Here is an 18,695-nt window from a genome sequence, read left to right as displayed (position 1 = left end):
GTTCTGTTCAGTCCATTTTTATTCCAGTGATAAATGAGAATTTAAACATTTATATTTACAGACTAAAGAATAAAAACTTCAAAATATGAAATGTTTTTGAATATATATCATTCAGCTAATTTTATCAGCCGAACGATGTTTTTCTACTTTTCAACCACTTTTTCTTGTACTAGTATTGTCAATCTATAAGGCATTCTATTGTCCAGTTTACAATAAATACATTTAAAGAAATCCAATGTAATTATAAATGTATGTAATATATAAAGGTCTTAATTAAATTTTATTATTTTAATTGATATTAATTTATATAAAATATTGATTCACTTATACATAAATAAAATTATCTTGTGATGCACATATTTTTGACTGTGTATTTTCATTGTGTCAATGTATGAGATTGTTGGGAGTTAAGTGACGTATTCTATCTTGACATTCTATATTATCAGAGCATAAATAAATGTTGCTGCACACATAAAATATTAGTGTATGGCAAAGAAGTTAAGGTTACAGCATCTGAATGTATATAGAGTAAATTAAAATTATTTATATATTAAGAACACTTTATCTTTTCAGCGCACTTAGCTGAATGAAATCAGAAAATATCAGTAATTACTCGATCTATTCAATGGGGAAAAATTGTGAATTTTACAGATACTGTATTTTTAAATCATAAATTCTGAAAATTCAGAAAATTAGAACATTCCTGCATGTTGAGTGATTACAACACAACTGAAAAGCAGGACACCTGATAGTTCTATTCTATACAGAGAAAATACCCGTACCACAATGATTCCAAAATTATGTATCTGAAAAATTGATATTTTCCCCCCTTGAAAAAATCTTGTTTTATCACACTGCAAAGTAACGCTGCATGCAGGAATGTGTGATTTATTGAAATTCTAATTCAATAATATTTTCAAATAATTTTCTAAAAATGTCCTGCTTCTCGTGACTATTGCAGTTTGGAAATCCTGCGCCTCAGCCATTGAGCTTCATCAGTAATTCCGTACTTTTCACAAAACACCAACATATTCTTGTAGCGTTCTACAATATCAAACGCCAAAGAATGGTGAAGTTTCCGTAAACATACAGGACACAAAAACAGCAACTTCCTGTCAAATTCCATCAGATGATTGGAGCCATTCATGATACATTTAAAATAGATACAATGTCGCAATCCAAACATGTGTCCTATCTCGTGACACATGAGAAGACATGCCCTTCGTATCAAATTCGCTGATGCCACACTGTCAAGAAAAAGAAAGAAAATGTAACAACTGAAAAATGTAACAACTTCAACTTAACCACAGCTAACTTGAAAACAAGACATTCATTTGGATTTCCCAAAGTTAATCAAAATGCCAAAAGGATGACCAAATTAATAATTTATTATCATCATTTTGGTGCTGCATTTGGGGGGAAGGGGATCCAAAATGACTCCAAATTAAAAATTTTGTAAACACCCTTCTTATATTGTACATATATACAGTAAAATGATTGAGTAAAGATTATTACCTCTCCCCCCTCCCTTTGAGTATTTAAATCAGAGTTAGTACATGTAATAACTTACCTTTCCTCCTCTGTCTCCTCCTCCTCCTCCTCCTCACCAAACCCAGGCAGGTACCTTGCTAGGGAGTAGACCCCACAGCGAGATGACAGACTGGCCAGACCAAAGACAAAGTTCCACTCTTCCCTGGGGTACAGATCACACAGTGTAATACCAGCCACACAGTAGGAGTTCTCTTGTACTAGACCTAGCATGTGTAACAGGATGTGCTCAGCATTTACCTGAAACAACAACACTACTGATGTCATATAAAAAAGATTTTGCTATTGAGATTTTAGAATTCATTGAAGCATTGGTGAGATGTGGGTGGTGGAGAAGGGAGTCCTCTTGTACCAGACCTAGCGGGGCCGTAGCAATAGTCCGAAGATTCAATAGTCCGAAGGTTCATTGGTCCGAATGTTCACCACAGAATCTTCGGACCAATGAACCCTTGATTAAAAAAGCGATGAAAATGTTACCGTTTTTCGGACCAATGAACCTTCGGACTATCGAGACGCCCCCGACCTAGCATGTGTAACAGAATGTGCTCAGCATGTACCTGAAATAAAGTCACTGCTAATTAATATTAACAAAGATTTCATTGAAGAAACAAGGGGAAAGGGGTGAAGAAGTGGAGGGGTGAGTGGGGAATGGGGGAGGGGGTAGTGGAGAGGGGGAGGGGGAATGGGAGAGGAGGGAGTGGAGGGGTGAGTGGGGAATGGGGGTGGAGGGAGTGGAGGGGTGAGTGGGGAAAGGGGTGAAGAAGTGGAGGGGTGGGTGGGGAATGGGGGAGGAGGAAGTGGAGGGGTGAGTGGAGAATGGAGGAAGAGGGAGTGGAGAGGGGGGTGAGGAATGGGGGAGGGGGGAGTGGAGGGGTGAGTGGGGAATGGAGGAAGAGGGAGTGGAGAGGGGGGTGGGGAATGGGGGAGGAGGGAGTGGAGAGGGGGGTGGGGAATGGGGGAGGAGGGAGTGGAGAGGGGAGTGGGGAATGGGGGAGGAGGGAGTGGAGAGGGGGAGTGGGGAATGGGGGAGGAGGGAGTGGAGGGGTGAGTGGGGAATGGGGGAGGAGGGAGTGGAGAGGGGGGTGGGGAATGGGGGAGGAGGGAGTGGAGAGGGGGGTGGGGAATGGGGGAGGAGGGAGTGGAGGGGTGAGTGGGGAATGGGGGAGGAGGGAGTGGAGGGGTGAGTGGGGAGGGGGGGAGGAGGCAGTGGAAGGAGGGAAGGTGGTAAAAGTAAGTCTCTGCGGGGATGCATGGTTTAAATGCATTTTTTTAAAACATTTGTTTAAACAGTACCTTGCTTCAATATGATTATATGATAATTTTAAAGTATTCATCTGTGTATCAATTAATAAACAAACATAAAAGAAATAAAGAAACAAGTCAATATCCACCTGTTTGTGTCCTGTATCAGGATTTTTACGATGAACAACTTTCTTGGCAAAATATTTCCCCTTCAAAATCTTCACTTTCATCCCCAAGAAAAAATATGAGGCATACTCCTTCAACGCCTCTAATGCATCATCTGGCACCGACTTCTCAAAGAACCTCAATGGCAGCAGGTGAATTACATTGCGCTTAGCATCGGGTTTATTGTGGGGCTGTGCCACGAACTGTTCGAAGGTTTGACCCTTCTCAGGGTGGTGAGCTAACCAGTCCATGTCGTGCGGCTTTGGCATAGGGAGAAATAGGTCAGGGTCTGGAATGATGGGAAATGATTGAATACTAAAAAGAGTTACTGTTTTTTTTTTATTGACACAATACATCACGAATACATGACAATACAAAAACAAACAAACAAACAAACACTCGCTTATACACACTCACACATAAGAGATGTTATACTATATAACACTTTTTAATTAATTACATCGTCGTACCCTAAATATTCAAATTGAAAATAACTTAATAATATTTGAATTGTACTGACAGAGTGAATTATCTGTTTTCATCAGATATCTAAGCGATGAAATCAAACCTCCTAATGTTGGTTTACCCTGTGAACATCTTCTTAGATAAATATAAATTAAATTTAAATTGCAACATAATGAGATTAATAATTGGAGAGAGGCTCATAGAGCCAACTTAGCAATTCCTTTTTGAGACAGGTAGAGTAATTTGAGTATTAGATAATATGTATATAAAAAAAAAAAAAAAAAGAGTTACAGCATCAAGCGCAGTGGCGGATTTAGAGGGGGGGGAGGAGGTCAGGGGGGTCCTGATCCCTCCTTCGGTTTCTAAAAAAATCTACCATACCATTATTCTCCTCTTGAAACTAGAATTTTTGACTGTGGCTAAATCATCACTAAACCGTACCAAAGGGCACAGTTTCCCCTCCAAAACAATAAAAAATTTTCGGGGTCCTTGAGCAGCCTTGAACCCCATGTCAAGGGGATGATGTTTGGCTTCGTATCCGAGGCCTGTCATTCTGGACTCCCCCTCCCTTCAAATAATTCTGGATCCATCCCTGAATCGCGTTTGATATTTGTGACATACTGCTGGTAGATCAAGACTATGAATGAGGAGAAGCTGTCATCATATTTTTTTCGCTGATATTCTGTGACTTGTTCAGTGTACACAAGCTTGTATTGGAATTGAATTATTTCATTCATTACATAACACCAGTAGTTCACTTGTTCCCCCTTCATAACTTGACTGACAAAATTTATATCTTAAAAGATATATTATATATAATAATATCTGGTATAAGAGCTTTTGGCCAAATGTCTTCATTGTATTGCCCGTTTTGTTTGAAGCAAAATGTCTTTTAATTTACGTATGCACAGTACACAAAAAATAAAGCATGAGCATGATAGTATACATACATATATATATACACATAAATCACTAAAAAGTGATATTCAAGTTATCCTGCATTCCTTTAATTATGGCAATAAGAAAAAGAGCCCCACACCTGGAGTCAGAGCTTTCAGCAAGTCTGCCGATGGTTCGGCTTGACTTCTCCGGTGCATGTAAAGTCTACTGTGTTCCAGAATATAGTCATCACTGCTTATTGTAGCTGCTCTGGCCTTTGATCTTGTTACTTTTTCTGATGAAGCGGCACTGGTACTAGAGAGATACTGTAAACAGGAAAAAAACATGTTGAAAGTTAATGTATATAAACAGATAATTATGGTTTTTATAAAAATAAGATAATGTAATATAATGGAATGTAATGTAATGCAATGCAATGCAATGCAATATTATGTATATAAACAAATAAAAATGTTTCTATAAATACAATACAATACAATATACACCCCATTTCCATAGATTTTTAGATTGATCTATCCCTGTGGGGAGTCTCACTAGATTACTGTCAGCTTGGTCGGCTTAAGCATCAGTCCCGCCTACTAAAAGCTGTAAGGGGGTAATTAACTATGGTGCCCGCTCGGCTGACTGCAATTTAGAGTGAACCCCCAAGGAGTTAGGTCGATCTAAATCTTAATCTCTAGATCAATCTAAATCTCTGGGAAAGCACCCATAGTTAATGCTGAACCATGATTGTTACCTTTTTCTTCCTGATCCCAATAGCACCCAAACGTTCATCTTCTCCTGGGGGCTTAAAGTGTTTTGGCATGTGGACAAATGAACCCCGGCGACTGCAAAGTTGATAAATTCTTGTGCAGTACTTATTTTCATAAGTAATTGATAAAAAGTATCTCAAAAGATTGTAAAAGTCTGTACATGCATTTAAGGGTATATATCTTTCATCTGATATGGGACATAAAAACATGAATCTTGTTTAAATTTTGTAAATGGTATTATAAGGTTGTGGGAGGCTGTGTTATATGAAGAGGTCAATTAAGTTATAATTGTGCGAATTAACACAGATATATATATATATATATATAGCCTGATAGTCTGATACTGAAAACCTGAAATGTGACACGACCTAAGTCACGTGGTAACAGCAGACTGTCTGCCACTCCTGTCAATTTCACTTTCACTTTCGCATTTCAAATGCAATCTTTCTCTTAAATTTTACATGATATACCACAGGAAGGAATGAACATTATTAAAATATAAAGTCATTTCCGTTTCTTTTGGCAATTTTTATAATCTTAAACTGACGATGTCATAGTAAATCATTTATTTTATCATCAACACCAATTGCTAATAAGTAGGCAACGTTCGTCGTAGCTCTAGTTACTGGTATTAATTAAAAAACTAATAAACATCTTTGTTCCATCACACACGTTAAACGCAGCGAACATCTTCCATAAGCTACTTAAACTGATGTGTTATTGTCTCAATAAAAAGATGATAAATGAATTACAAAATACTAACTTTAATTAAAGACGTAGAACGGACTCGAACCCAGTGACTCGAACCCAAAAGGAATGCGGCTGTTCTCTAACAAATAGAGTCCCGAAAATTAATTTTCTGCGGCACTATTCTGTTTGCATGGAAAGTTGAGAAAGATATCTTGAATCATATTATTTTACCATTTTTACTGATTTAACTTCCACAGCCAACAATGTCACTACGTTACCCGTACAAGATGTCATATAGGAAGCTTCGGGGCACTTTTGGTCCTGGTGGCGGGCCCTTGGCGAGGATAACGAGACTGAGAATGGTGGTCACATCGTTAATTCGCCACGAGAGGATTGAAACAACGTGGAATAAAGCCGCCGAAGCCAGAGATTATGCAGAATTGGTGGGTTTGTGATGGAATACGCCTAATTCACCTTTGCTAGTCGTATGTGCAAGGGACTGAGAACGATCTATAGCTTGATATATATTTTTAGAGCATTTGCATACAATTTGCATACATTTGCATACAATTACAGGCACAAGAAAATTAGGTACTTTTGTAGTATACCCCCCCCACCCTGTAACTTTCTGTAACGTTCCCTTTTCAAACAGTTTTTTACATTTTATTGTTCATCTATGTCAAAGCTGTTGAAATAAAATGCTTTTGTAATTACCTGTGGACTTTTTATTAGTTTTAATCACGTTTAATCCAGCCCATTGAAATACAATGTTAGAATCTTTAATTTACACCCGCAGTCAATAACTTGCCACATTTTCGTTGGCTAACTCTAAGGCAATTTTATGTGAACAAGTAGCTCATAATAATTTCACAGAGGAAGTCCAAGTATACAATGTATCAATCCTATGTTCACATAAAATAAGGTAGTAATAAAAAGACCACAGGTAATTACAAAAACATTTTATTTCAACAGTTTTGACAAAGGTGAAATAGACAATGTAAAAAAATGTTTGAAAAATGAAAGTTTCAGGAAGTTACAGGGTGGGGGGGTATACTACAAAAGTACCGAAAATTAAAATCATTTTCTAAAAGGTTAAAATTTGAAAGCCTCCCTGACACGAATTAAGTTCATGCCTAAGCACTCCTATTTTCTATCACATAAATCCATACAGTGACATTTAAGTGTTATGATTTGTGATAAAACATGAACAAACCATTATTTTAACAGTTAAGGTCCATTGTATTCAGCTTGTATGTGGGGGCTCTCTATTCACAATGTAGAGCCAGACGCAGGGTAGAACCAGCTGGATAGCTCAGGCAGTAGAGCACTTGCCCTGTTAGCGAGAGGTCCCGGGTTCGATCCCTGGTCTGGTAGGTTATTTTTCAACACTTCCCCCAAAAAGGCGCACAACAATCTTACCTCTCTCAGCTATGTTACATCACCTATTTAAGTAATGTTATTTCTTCCTTTTTAAACTTGATTGCAGTTAATTCAGAGGGCAATAAAAAACGGTGACAAGCACGGCCCCACAATGGAGCTGGCAGACTTCTGGCTACTGGTGAGTAAACGGGTCGATACTGCACCTAAGTAGCATTGAATAATGAAGTGGCACTGCATTTGTTGGGGTGAATTAAAATATTTCCACTGTATATAGATGTCACTGTGCTGTGTGGCAGTTTAAAGAAGTTGCTGTAATGTTGTATTATCTTTTCTGATTGGTAAATGCAGTGTACTTAGTGAACCTGAACTGGTATCTAAATGAAATAAATGTCCTCATCCCAACCCCCTTTCCTTCACCACACACACACACACACACACACACACACACACACACATAAAGCAATCTTAAATATTAAGATACCTTTGGGAATAGCTTATATAAGCAATTAGTGTGTACATTTTAAGAGAGATTCCCTGTTCCAAATTTCTTATTAGAAATTTCTGTGTGTATTATCAGTCCACTGCAATCTTTAGAACTACATAAAAAGTGCCTCAACTTTTAATTCTGCCATTTTGTAAAATCTAGAACATATTACATTTCAGGAAAAAGATCTAATTCACAAGCTGTTCAAGGTGTTAGTACCAAGGTTTGAGAAATGTCCCACAGCCTTCACCAAAATGTACCGACTGCCGTATGTATATCCAGGCAAAGGCAGAGAAATGGGCCTGCTGGAACTGAAAGGTGGGGAAAGGACTGTGGTTTTTGTTTTGTTTTTTTTAACAAACAAAATATATTCATTTCCTGTAACAATCCTGTAACAATTGACCTCGTTCTGTTTTATATAAGCCAAATGCTGATGTGTACTGTACTTGGCCATTAAAATGTTTTTCTTTTTTATTTATTATTATTGATATGGTTCCCATTTAAATTAAGAATCTTCTAGTTTCTTGGTCGTTTGTTCCTTGTCCATTGGGCCAATACTGGTTACATAGGGCTGTGGTGACAATCTTCAAGTTACATACACACAAACCTCTGCATCCAGTTTGACCAGTATGTTACTCATAGATAAAATGCATTATTTTATGTACTTTTATTATCTTTTATGTCATAAACAGGGAATCCATGGCCACCCGTCCTTCCTGAAGCCATTGACAAAAGCAAACACATCAACAATGTTCTGCTCAACGCGGCGAGGCAAGACTTTCGCATGGAGCAGTACAAGTCCATGGACATGAGCAGTGATGGATGGCACAAGGAAAGTGTCAGTCAAATGTCTGCTGCCATGGATACTGTTGCTAAGGGGAGTGGTTTAGAGGAAACTGTTACAGACACTGAAAGCTTACTTTCTGATGAGATAAGGGAAGAAAAAGAAGCACAAGAAATGCGAGAGCTGCAAAGAAAAATTGACAGTTTGAAGAATCGTGGTAAAAAGAAACACCGAGATGAAGACGATGATGACGATGATGATGGGACTTATGTCTAGAATAGAATTAAGTGACACACCAACATTATGATTATGAAAAAAATAATTCTCACTGTTAAGAGATGTTAAGTACATCAGTTTAGAAAGATTGGTAGAAGTTTGGGTCCATAAGGATCACACAATATGTCCTCTTTTGACATAAAATGAAAAGTGTTCAGAGAGATTTTTGTCGATAATTTGAAATGCTTGGTTCTCAGTTATATTACTGACCCAGCTTAGAATTTGTTGAAAAAAATTGCTAGGAAGCAGCAGTGCAAAATGCAAGTTATTGTTATCACTGTATCAGAAGAGCTACTGGAGTAAAAATAAAATTCATTTAGATTCCTCTGTTCTCCTGTGTAATGATACAAAATGAGTCCAATACTGGTTAAATATTGCACTATTTATTACTTATATATTTAGTACTTTCCAAATTTATTATAAATTTACAGTAAATATTGATCTAAACGTTTTAAAAGTGTAAATATTCATTTAATAAATGGTTTGTAATTATAAACCGCCCATAAATAAGCTAATACAATAATTCCTTAGATGTCAATTGCAGAATGCAACAGTTGATAAAACAGGTGTATAAAATGTAAGTATACTGGAAAAAATGTGACAAATTAATGCAAAACTAATAATCATCATCAGAGCAATGTGGTGAGTAATGATAATATTATCACTGATACTTCCTGAACTGAACAAAAAAGAAAAAAATCTTAACTTCATTACTGAAAAACAGAATTGTGGCCAATGATTTTAATTGTGTTTACAATTGTGAAATGATATAAGATTAATATTACACTAATTATTGTAAACTCGTGACAAAAGAAAGACTAAAATAGCTAAATTAAAAATATCTGGGTACACATGTCGGACCAGTTTGACCTGGCTTGCAAAAAACCTGATAATTAATGAACTACACATTATAGGCACAACTACCTACTTGCCTGATTGGTTAATATTTTCTGATCAACTTGAAATGATAATTATGAAGAATAAAATTATTAATAACACATGCACTGGCAGAGAATACAATAACACATATACTATGGTAAGTCATGGTAATACTCAGCACCTAGACAAGATACCGCATCAGCAAATATCAGGACATCTTATTGAGCATATCAGTCCTTCTTATTCTGCACCATCCACATACCTGCACCTTCCTTAAGGTTTATTTTCTTCACCTATTCTAAACTCCAATAAATCCTAATCAAAACCTTATACTATACCATATTAAAATAGAATAAATTTACAAAAACAAAAACCCGTTTGGTCTGACTAAAATAGATGCACCAATTTGATAATTGTATGATATTTGAGATTGAGGAGTTTTTGTTTTAAGTTGATTTGCATTGGCTTCTTGTCCTCATAAGTAAGTCTACTAGCAAATAAATAAATAAAATAAGACAAATTTTATCATTAGCTTTAATGCAAGTAGTAGCTGCACATGAGATGAATACAATGAAAGAGCAAATAATAAAGCATCTTCACTTGATTAAAGGCAAGAATCTGATATGCCAGGATTTACCCACAGTGAAAAAAATAAAATACAACTGTTAGTGCCGTACATTTTCTCTTATCACAGATCCTGTTGACAAGTTGATTAAAACACTGTCCTAGCACAATACTTAGGCTAATTAGTAAAATATGCACCCTTCTTATTCTCAAATCTGACAAATATACCAATACTTTGACAATGAGCTCCATTCGACCAGTGAGGAAAGTTTATCTTATATATACTCTAAATATACATGGGAATACATTTTGGGGATGTTTATGTCATTACACTTGATAAAAAAATTTCTAAAATTTCATTTGACAATGTCTAAAGCTAATCTGAAAGTTTTCAGAAAAATAAAACTCTACGCCAAGAAAATTCAGTAATTTCTGCCATAAACCAATCAGACTCTTTGCTGAACTCTCCACTAATCATCAAAGAGTAAAAGTACTCACCTTTATATAACTGAACATTTTTGGTAGAAAGAAAAATATTCTAAATAAAAAAAATGAGCACATCAACAAATCATTTTTCAAAAGATTACGTATTTCCATAATTGAAGGTGTAATGAGTTGCGTTTCTTCACCTGAATGAGCACAGAAACAGCATGACAAGCTTAACCTGACTTACTAATAGTTCATTCATTGTAACAGTGGCCTATTTGTTATATTTTATAGGGTCTAATTCCCTTTTACTCGATTATAAGTGGATTAAGAGATCATGATCCAAACACCTCCCTAATCCTAGCAATGCACAGGTCAACAGATCATGATCCAAACACCTCTCTTATCCTAGCAATACACAGGTCAACAGATCATGATCCAAACACCTCCCTAATCCTAGCAATACACAGGTCAACAGATCATGATCCAAACACCTCCCTAATCCTAGCAATACACAGGTCAACAGATCATGATCCAAACACCTCCCTTATCCTAGCAATACACAGGTCAACAGATCATGATCCAAACACCTCCCTAATCCTAGCAATACACAGGTCAACAGATCATGATCCAAACACCTCCCTAATCCTAGCAATACACAGGTCAACAGATCATGATCCAAACACCTCCCTAATCCTAACAATACACAGGTCAACAGATCATGATCCAAACACCTCCCTAATCCTAGCAATACACAGGTCAACAGATCATGATCCAAACACCTCCCTAATCCTAGCAATACACAGGTCAACAGATCATGATCCAAACACCTCCCTAATCCTAACAATACACAGGTCAACAGATCATGATCCAAACACCTCCCTAATCCTAGCAATACACAGGTCAACAGATCATGATCCAAACACCTCCCTAATCCTAGCAATACACAGGTCAACAGATCATGATCCAAACACCTCTCTAATCCTAGCAATACACATGTCAACAGATCATGATCCAAACACCTCCCTAATCCTAGCAATACACAGGTCAACAGATCATGATCCAAACACCTCCCTAATCCTAGCAATACACAGGTCGGCCCCCTGCTTCGCCTCCTTACTGATCATGACAAAGTTCAAGAAGCCGTGGGGTAGATCGTCCAGGATGTCGAGTTTTACAGGGCGGTTAATGGCCTTGAGCCTTTTGGCCAGGGACACTGAGTCGTCCACTACAGGGTCAAGGTGGCTGGACTGAAATGGACAATGGCACAAATTAATATGGCACCTGCACAAGCTAGAATTAATAATATACAGAGGAGGTAACATCAGTGGTATTGAAACAGTCTCACAGATTAATATGGCATCTACACAAGCTGGGAAACGATACACAATAATATACAGAAAAATTTATATTAGGTGACACTGAAGCATGAATGTTCATATAAAATTTAACCTGAATATATCTATCCATATATATAACATTATGCTGCCATTCTTACCACTAAGAAGACAGGAGGCAGCTTCCTGAGCATGTGGTCCGTGGCCAGGAGAGGGGACATGTACGGGTCCTTAGGCAGCTCAATATGGTGGAACTTTAACAGTGGACTCTCCTCAGGTGTACACTCCAGGGCATACAGGGGGACCCAGTCACCTGTCCTCGGGGACACCCCTGTAAATATGACAGATGTGTTAATAATGATAATATACAGGGGTACCCAGTCACCTGTCCTCAGGGACACCCCTGTAAACATGACAGATGTGTTAATAATGATAATATACAGGGGTACCCAGTCACCTGTCCTCAGGGACACCCCTGTAAACATGACAGATGTGTTAATAATGATAATATACAGGGGGACCCAGTCACCTGTCCTCAGGGACACCCCTGTAAACATGACAGGTAAGTTAATACTAACAGTATTGCTACAGGTGTGTATTAAAATCCCAATATCTTACTGCTCATAGAGTGGAGGAATAGCTATCAATAACACATACTAGATAAGACAATGTCATTAAAAGAAAAGAAGCCTCTCTCTCTCTCTCTCTCTCTCTCTCTCATTCCACTAGGTGTCCTGTAATGCCTTTACACACATACATTTCTGCTTATTATATTATTTACATCACAATAACTTGGCACATCCCACTCACCTACTACAGCCTGCTGCTTGTATTTCTCCTGTCCATACATAACACTGTGTAAGTTGGGTGAAGATGGACTCCGTGTGTGATAAATCTTCTTCAGTGGGGTAGGTAAAGATTTTGGGGGGAGAGTAACTGTATTTTTTGCCTTTGAAAAAGTGACCTTCAAGTCCCCAAATCCTTCACTTTTGCCACTTGTTGGAGCAGACTGTCCTGTCACATGTACCCCTGGGATTGATGGAGTATTATGGGATGTAGTCCTTGGATTTGATGAGGGACTCCCCACACTAAAATCAGATCCTGAACTGCAGGAATAAAAGTCAACAGGGTCACCTGAACTATCCAAAGAAGTTTTTCTGACAAATGGGCTCACATTTTCTGATGTTTTTACATCTTCAATTTTAAGATCACCTAAATCAATGTCAAACATCCTTTTTTCATTCCTTGTTTTTGTTTTCACATCACTGGCCATTTCATCCTCTGTTAAAGTAAGTTCTGGTGTTGTTTCCTCTAGCTCTTCATTTTCCACCACCTCAGAAAGAAGTCTCTTCCTGTGGGGAGAGTCAATCTTACATGATGTGTGCACTTTAAGTTTTTCCGAGGTCAGATCTGGTGCACCTGTCAAATGAGGGGCACCCAAATCTTCCTGTCCTGATTTTTTGTCTACATCCACCATGGTTGGACCACACAAACGGTGAAGAGCTATTTTTCCATTGTCTGCTATTTGATTTTTGCTTTCTATTCTGATTTGTGCACCTTTGTTTGATGAATCCTTTTCTGTGCCGTGTAGAGATTTACTGCAAGACTGTGATTGTGGCTCGTCTTGGGACTGAAGTAGAAGCTCTTCAGCAGGCTCTGGCTTCCTCCCATCTTTGGATTTCTTCAGCAGATCAGAGGCACTTTTCTGAGATGCTAGAATTTCTTCTTCAGTAACACCCACATAAGCTGAAAATAACAAGACCATTACTAAAGATAAGCAATCATGACATTGGTATAAACTTCTTTCCAGTTTGAATAGAACTCACAAAGGTGTATATTACGCTTCCTTTAACATAATTTTTTTTTGTTTTGATTCAGTTTTTATAGTATCACAGCACAAAATCTTCACCTATGTGTGAGGAACAGACATATAAATATATATAAGTTAACAAAAGAAAGCTGGTGAAAACATGTTATGATGCTACCTCCTAGCACCCTGGTCAGCATCCCCACAGGAATGAGAGGATCCATGATACTGAGTATTCTAGAGGGAGAAGGCGAGTATCTGACCATAAAACAGCCGTATGCTCCAACCAGGCCGTCTGGAACACGTATTCCAATCTCCCCAGCCCGGAGAGCTGTGGAGAGAATGAGGTTCCCTCCTGCGCTGTCCCCCACCAGACAGATCTTCTCTCCTGTAGAACCTGGGGTGATCAAATTTATTGTTTTAAAAAATTTCCCTTTAAATACTATACTTATTTTGATCATTGTTTGATTTAAGTAATAAAAAAGGATTGGATTTTAAAATCATGCCAATTAATTATAGATGATAACAATTTGTAAGGCCCTTTTCACATGGATTGGCATACTACAATGTATAGCTTAATAGCTTGGTATTACATAAGAAAGTTAATAAATTAACTTCTGCCCAAACAGTCAAATACGATGTAGCACAATAACATGTTAGGTACTCTCAAAGTGTGCTCATGCAAACTGTATAGCTATTCTGTTTGATGTAATAATAAGGGCATAACCATCTCTTACACTGAAAAGTGTTTGCTTCAAAACACAAATTTTCAAAACACCTTACCCAGTACATGACAATTCTGCAGTATCCATGCGTAGGCAAAGAAACACTCCTCTATGGCACGGGGGTAGGGGTTGTGGGGGGCGAGGGAGTAGTCAATGGCAACCAGAGGCACCTTCAGGTCACATGCCCACTCTCTGAGGTAAGTCTGAAATATAATATAATGTTTACTTGTACTATAAGGAGTAGTCATGGCAACCAGGGGCACTATAAGGTCACATGCCCACTCTCTGAGGTAAGCCTGAAATATAATACAATGTTTACTTGTACTATAAGGAGTAGCCATGGCAACCAGGGGCACTTTAAGGTCACAGGCCCACTCTCTGAGGTAAGTCTGAAATATAATACAATGTTCACTTGTTCTATAAGGAGTAGTCATGGCAACCAGGGGCACCTTCAGGTCACATGCCCATGGTAAGTCTGAAATATAATACAATATTTACTTGCTAAATCCAAAATCAGTTTCATATCATAAATCACTTACTTCATGAGATTTTGAGCTCTGAGCTACGAACCCTCCTCCATGACACTGTATCAGGAGATACGGGGACTTGGGCTGGACTTTTCTGTTGTTTACAAATTTTCCTCCTTTTTGGTCCTTGAGGTAAGGCAACAGCAACTCCTGGGGACAGATAGATAATAATATGCAATAATTCTTGGCAAGAAAAGTCAAAATTAAGGAAAAATCACAAAATGTGCCAGATATTTTAGGTACTAACTGAAAGCACTGTCTGTCAAGATTAAAATCAACTATTAAATGTATCCTAAAAATAACAATACACAGTCTGTTCAACTTATTTACAATGAAATATTTCAAAACTGTTGTGAAGATATGCCCTACGTGACTGCTTACAGTAAAGATCTTGGATAAAACAGAAAGCATATTATCCAAAGAAAACAAAAAGAAAGCGTAAAAAGTTCTTAAAAACTCTTCCTTTCTATTCTATTCCAGAGATCTCACCTGTCCCTCCCTGTACACCTGTGATATCAGCCGCACCTGGACGGGACCAGGGCCATGGTGGGACTGCGGGGGGTAGATGGTCACATGACCAATGCTCTGAGACTTGGGAATGTCTACAGCCTTGGCTGGGATCAGGAGCACCTCATTGACTTGTACAGAGGGACAGACATAGTCTGGTAATGTCTGGAGAACACAATAATTATACTATTATTATGATATCATGAGACAATAGAAAACACCAATCAAAAATTTAATGTTAAACTTGTCTTTACTTACTAGTAAACATTTTCTGCAAGTTACTATGCTTTTTGTCATAACATCTGACGTCGAGATTTCCACTTTAGCTTTACAAATTTATTTCAATTTCAAGTGTCCTTACGTGCATCATCTGTGTCTCTGCCAGCCCCCAGAACCCCTTACAGAACCTGATGTCCTCAGTCTTGGTGGTCACAGACACCTGTTTACCCCTCAAGTCAGGGTTCAGTAAATATTTTCCACCACTGAGGATTGAACCAGTCAGCTTTCCTAGCTTAGACTTGTCCTGTTTGTAAAGCTCACTGTACACAGCCATTGTGATGTGAAGTACTTGGAAAGGTCTTAGCATGGACTCACAATACTGAAATAGCAAAAGCATTTATCAATACTAAAATTACAAAGAGATTCTCAATACCATGGATGAAAGGTGTACAACGTGATAATCCTGAAAATGTAATTGACCAGACCCCCCTGCCTTACAATTTGTCATCATATTCAAATGAATTGATAAAACAATGAAAATGAAGACTGAAAATCCAGAAATCTGGTATGAAAAATTTTCACACATGCAATACTGAAATAATAAATTTATACATTCACAATTTTCTACATTTTCAAGTAGTATCCTTAGTAATACTCTGCATATGAATATAAAAATAGTTAAAGCAATAATAACTCTTCCTTTGAGATTCAAAATTCCGCAAGAAATACATTGTAAACAACGCATGGAAGTACTAGTATATATTCTATTGCATTTTACCACTAAAACGGCTGTTATTGTAGTAAAACTAAAATCTGTGCTTGTCAATAAGGCTTTCGATGCCTTTCTTCACGGTCCTCAAGGCATCCGTTGCCAATGACATTGGGGTGTCAAGCGGATTCTCGCATTCATTCGAGACCAAAATAACATATGGCGCCAAACACATGATGCAATCCGCAGACGTAAGTTGCGAGTTTTTGTACAGTGCGTCAGATAATGAAAAGCCCAGAATTGCACACATTGTAGATATAAATGCATTTTGAGCAATAAGACGAATATATCTTATGAATCCTATATTAATGTTATATAGTGTTGTTGTTGTGTTTTTTCCCGTGGTTTTAAGTAGGTCACCAGAAAATATCGCTCAATATCGCGTGACTATACAATGTCAGAGAGGGCTCCGTCAGTTAAAATCTCTTAAGAGATTTTAACAAAAAACCAAACGTTTAGGAAATAAACCCTGGAGTAACTTTGAATGCACCATTGGAATGTACAAGAAAATTGCCGTTTTCTCCAGGAAAATCCAATTTTTGGCCAAAACGAAGAGTTATTATGACTTTAAAGATAAAGAAAATATTATTATTTATGATCATCATTATTAATATAACTTTCATTGCTAATATAACAGAAATGAATGGCTAGCCTATGTTTAATTGAGACAACTATGTACACTTTCAATATTTAAGTGAGGGTAACTGGAGGGGAGTGACTTCTTAAAAATTTTGGACAAAAATGAAAATAATTTTATCAGTGTCAATTAGCTAAATACTATACAGTAAGTATTCGTGCAAGAAAAAAAGAAGCAGCTATACTCTGTTCATTATTGTCTGCCATGGAAAATGTTCCTTTCATGTATAGAAAGAAACTTCACAATAGCTTTACAGTCACATCTACTCTCTAATTACTGAATTATTCATCACTGCTTAATTAGAGACCACATGTCATAAGATAATCTGGACATTAGTGAGAAGGAATTCACTACTTCTGTACACCACTGATTCAATTATAACCTGTTAGGCAAGTTTTTGAAATGCCATTTCTCATTAGAAAAATATGCAATTCTAATAATAGGAATTTAAAATATTTCAAAATGGTAATGATCACAATTCTATGCAAATAACTTCTTATGAACCAGAGAGTAGTACAAGTACAGTGACAACATTTTTTTAAACTTTTATCTAAAATTTACATGGCTTTCGATGAACAACTGATTACTGACACAGCTCAAAACAATAAGCAAACAACAATAAACAAACCTGAAATCCTAGGCACCGCCCATAAAAATACTGAGCGTCTATGCATTCTGACTCAGCCATAAGTCTCTCAGCGGTCTCATTCCCACGGAACTTGTTATCATCACTGAATAACTCCCCAACTTCACAATACCCCATCAGCTTTACCGCATAAAACATTGCTGCCCGGATCTGTCCCAGACAGCTCACGTATGCAGACAGTTCTCTGCTATAGTGTCCACAACGAAACAAGAAAGATCCCTTGTTTACTGATATGTACCTACAGAGTACTAGGATATGTACACAGCACTTGTGAAGGACTTTGATGATACTTCTGTAGCCGTTCGCTGGCGTAAATTCGTCATAGTCGTAAGTATGCATGTCTTGTAAGAGTCGATCCAGAAATTGATCAACCCCGCTGTCAGAGTCCAGGTGCTCCAATAAAGTGCAAAACATTTTGTAAAATTTATCATGGTTATGATGTTTATGGCCTTCAAAGTACTCCATATTGCTGAAAGCTTCAGATCTGATGTCCCTGAAGAGATTAGAGAGCGCTCGTCTGAAATTTTCGTCATCTTCTTGCACCAACGAAGGTAACTTCTGCTCGTTCGCTTCCATCTTGAAGGTATAACACCCATGTAGGCAATTCGAAGTATATTCATATTAAAACCAAAATGATGAGAGGCATATTTTCAAATTGTTATAAGCTTAATTGTCATATTATCTGTGCCTAACTTCATAGCAATTATTTTATTTTATGTTATTGCATACGTTACGAACAATTCCCATTTCTATCAGTCGAAAACTGTTATTGCAGCCTACATGGATCATAACCCAAATTGCAATTCCGCAGTGGTAAATAAACCAGTCACATGACCATCGTATGATCAATTTAGGAAAATAACCAAAAAATTACACACATCAATCGGAATCAAAACTCATCCAACACTTCTTTTCTTGCTTTTATTATCCAAGTAAATTTTGAAAATGTACAATTCAATCTTCAAA

General features: G+C 37.5%; 3 protein-coding genes across 7 annotated transcripts; 1 reads left to right on the top strand and 2 right to left on the bottom strand.

Moving 5' to 3' along the window:
• Nucleotide 1: 1 nt before the first annotated feature.
• On the bottom strand, nucleotides 2-5,912 carry LOC106177067 (archaemetzincin-2). Its single transcript, XM_087016844.1, has 6 exons — nucleotides 5,836-5,912; nucleotides 5,057-5,147; nucleotides 4,460-4,625; nucleotides 2,940-3,244; nucleotides 1,571-1,788; nucleotides 2-1,247 (listed from the first exon to the last, which is right to left on the bottom strand). Exons 2-6 carry the CDS (start codon nucleotides 5,123-5,125, stop codon nucleotides 953-955), a joined length of 1,053 nt encoding a protein of 350 aa, XP_086872970.1. The 5' UTR covers nucleotides 5,126-5,147; nucleotides 5,836-5,912; the 3' UTR covers nucleotides 2-952.
• A 7-nt stretch (nucleotides 5,913-5,919) lies between these two features.
• On the top strand, nucleotides 5,920-9,010 carry LOC106161695 (large ribosomal subunit protein bL17m-like). Its single transcript, XM_013538714.2, has 4 exons — nucleotides 5,920-6,205; nucleotides 7,249-7,320; nucleotides 7,806-7,944; nucleotides 8,319-9,010. Exons 1-4 carry the CDS (start codon nucleotides 6,026-6,028, stop codon nucleotides 8,684-8,686), a joined length of 759 nt encoding a protein of 252 aa, XP_013394168.2. The 5' UTR covers nucleotides 5,920-6,025; the 3' UTR covers nucleotides 8,687-9,010.
• Nucleotides 9,011-9,049: 39 nt separating this feature from the next.
• On the bottom strand, nucleotides 9,050-18,470 carry LOC106161696 (hormone-sensitive lipase). Of its 5 annotated transcripts, none has more exons than XR_015335394.1 (10): nucleotides 17,712-18,466; nucleotides 15,820-16,056; nucleotides 15,441-15,623; nucleotides 14,964-15,101; nucleotides 14,483-14,627; nucleotides 13,878-14,096; nucleotides 12,703-13,638; nucleotides 12,054-12,223; nucleotides 11,002-11,805; nucleotides 9,050-10,905 (listed from the first exon to the last, which is right to left on the bottom strand). XR_015335394.1 is itself a non-coding variant. In XM_087016833.1 (10 exons), exons 1-10 carry the CDS (start codon nucleotides 18,303-18,305, stop codon nucleotides 11,611-11,613), a joined length of 2,817 nt encoding a protein of 938 aa, XP_086872959.1. In that variant the 5' UTR covers nucleotides 18,306-18,470; the 3' UTR covers nucleotides 9,050-11,610. The 5 variants fall into 5 exon arrangements, 4 of the variants coding, with proteins under 4 accessions (XP_086872959.1, XP_086872958.1, XP_086872957.1 ...); XM_087016833.1 differs by adding an exon at nucleotides 14,781-14,813 and having other exon boundaries at nucleotides 9,050-11,805; nucleotides 14,483-14,594; nucleotides 17,712-18,470; XM_087016832.1 differs by having other exon boundaries at nucleotides 9,050-11,529; nucleotides 11,626-11,805; nucleotides 17,712-18,467.
• Nucleotides 18,471-18,695: the final 225 nt, after the last annotated feature.

The sequence above is a fragment of the Lingula anatina genome, chromosome 7, assembly GCF_051362555.1.
Source record: "Lingula anatina isolate TDL-2025a chromosome 7, LinAna3.0, whole genome shotgun sequence".
NCBI lineage: Eukaryota > Metazoa > Brachiopoda > Lingulata > Lingulida > Lingulidae > Lingula > Lingula anatina.
This window is presented reverse-complemented; position numbering and strand designations above follow the sequence as displayed.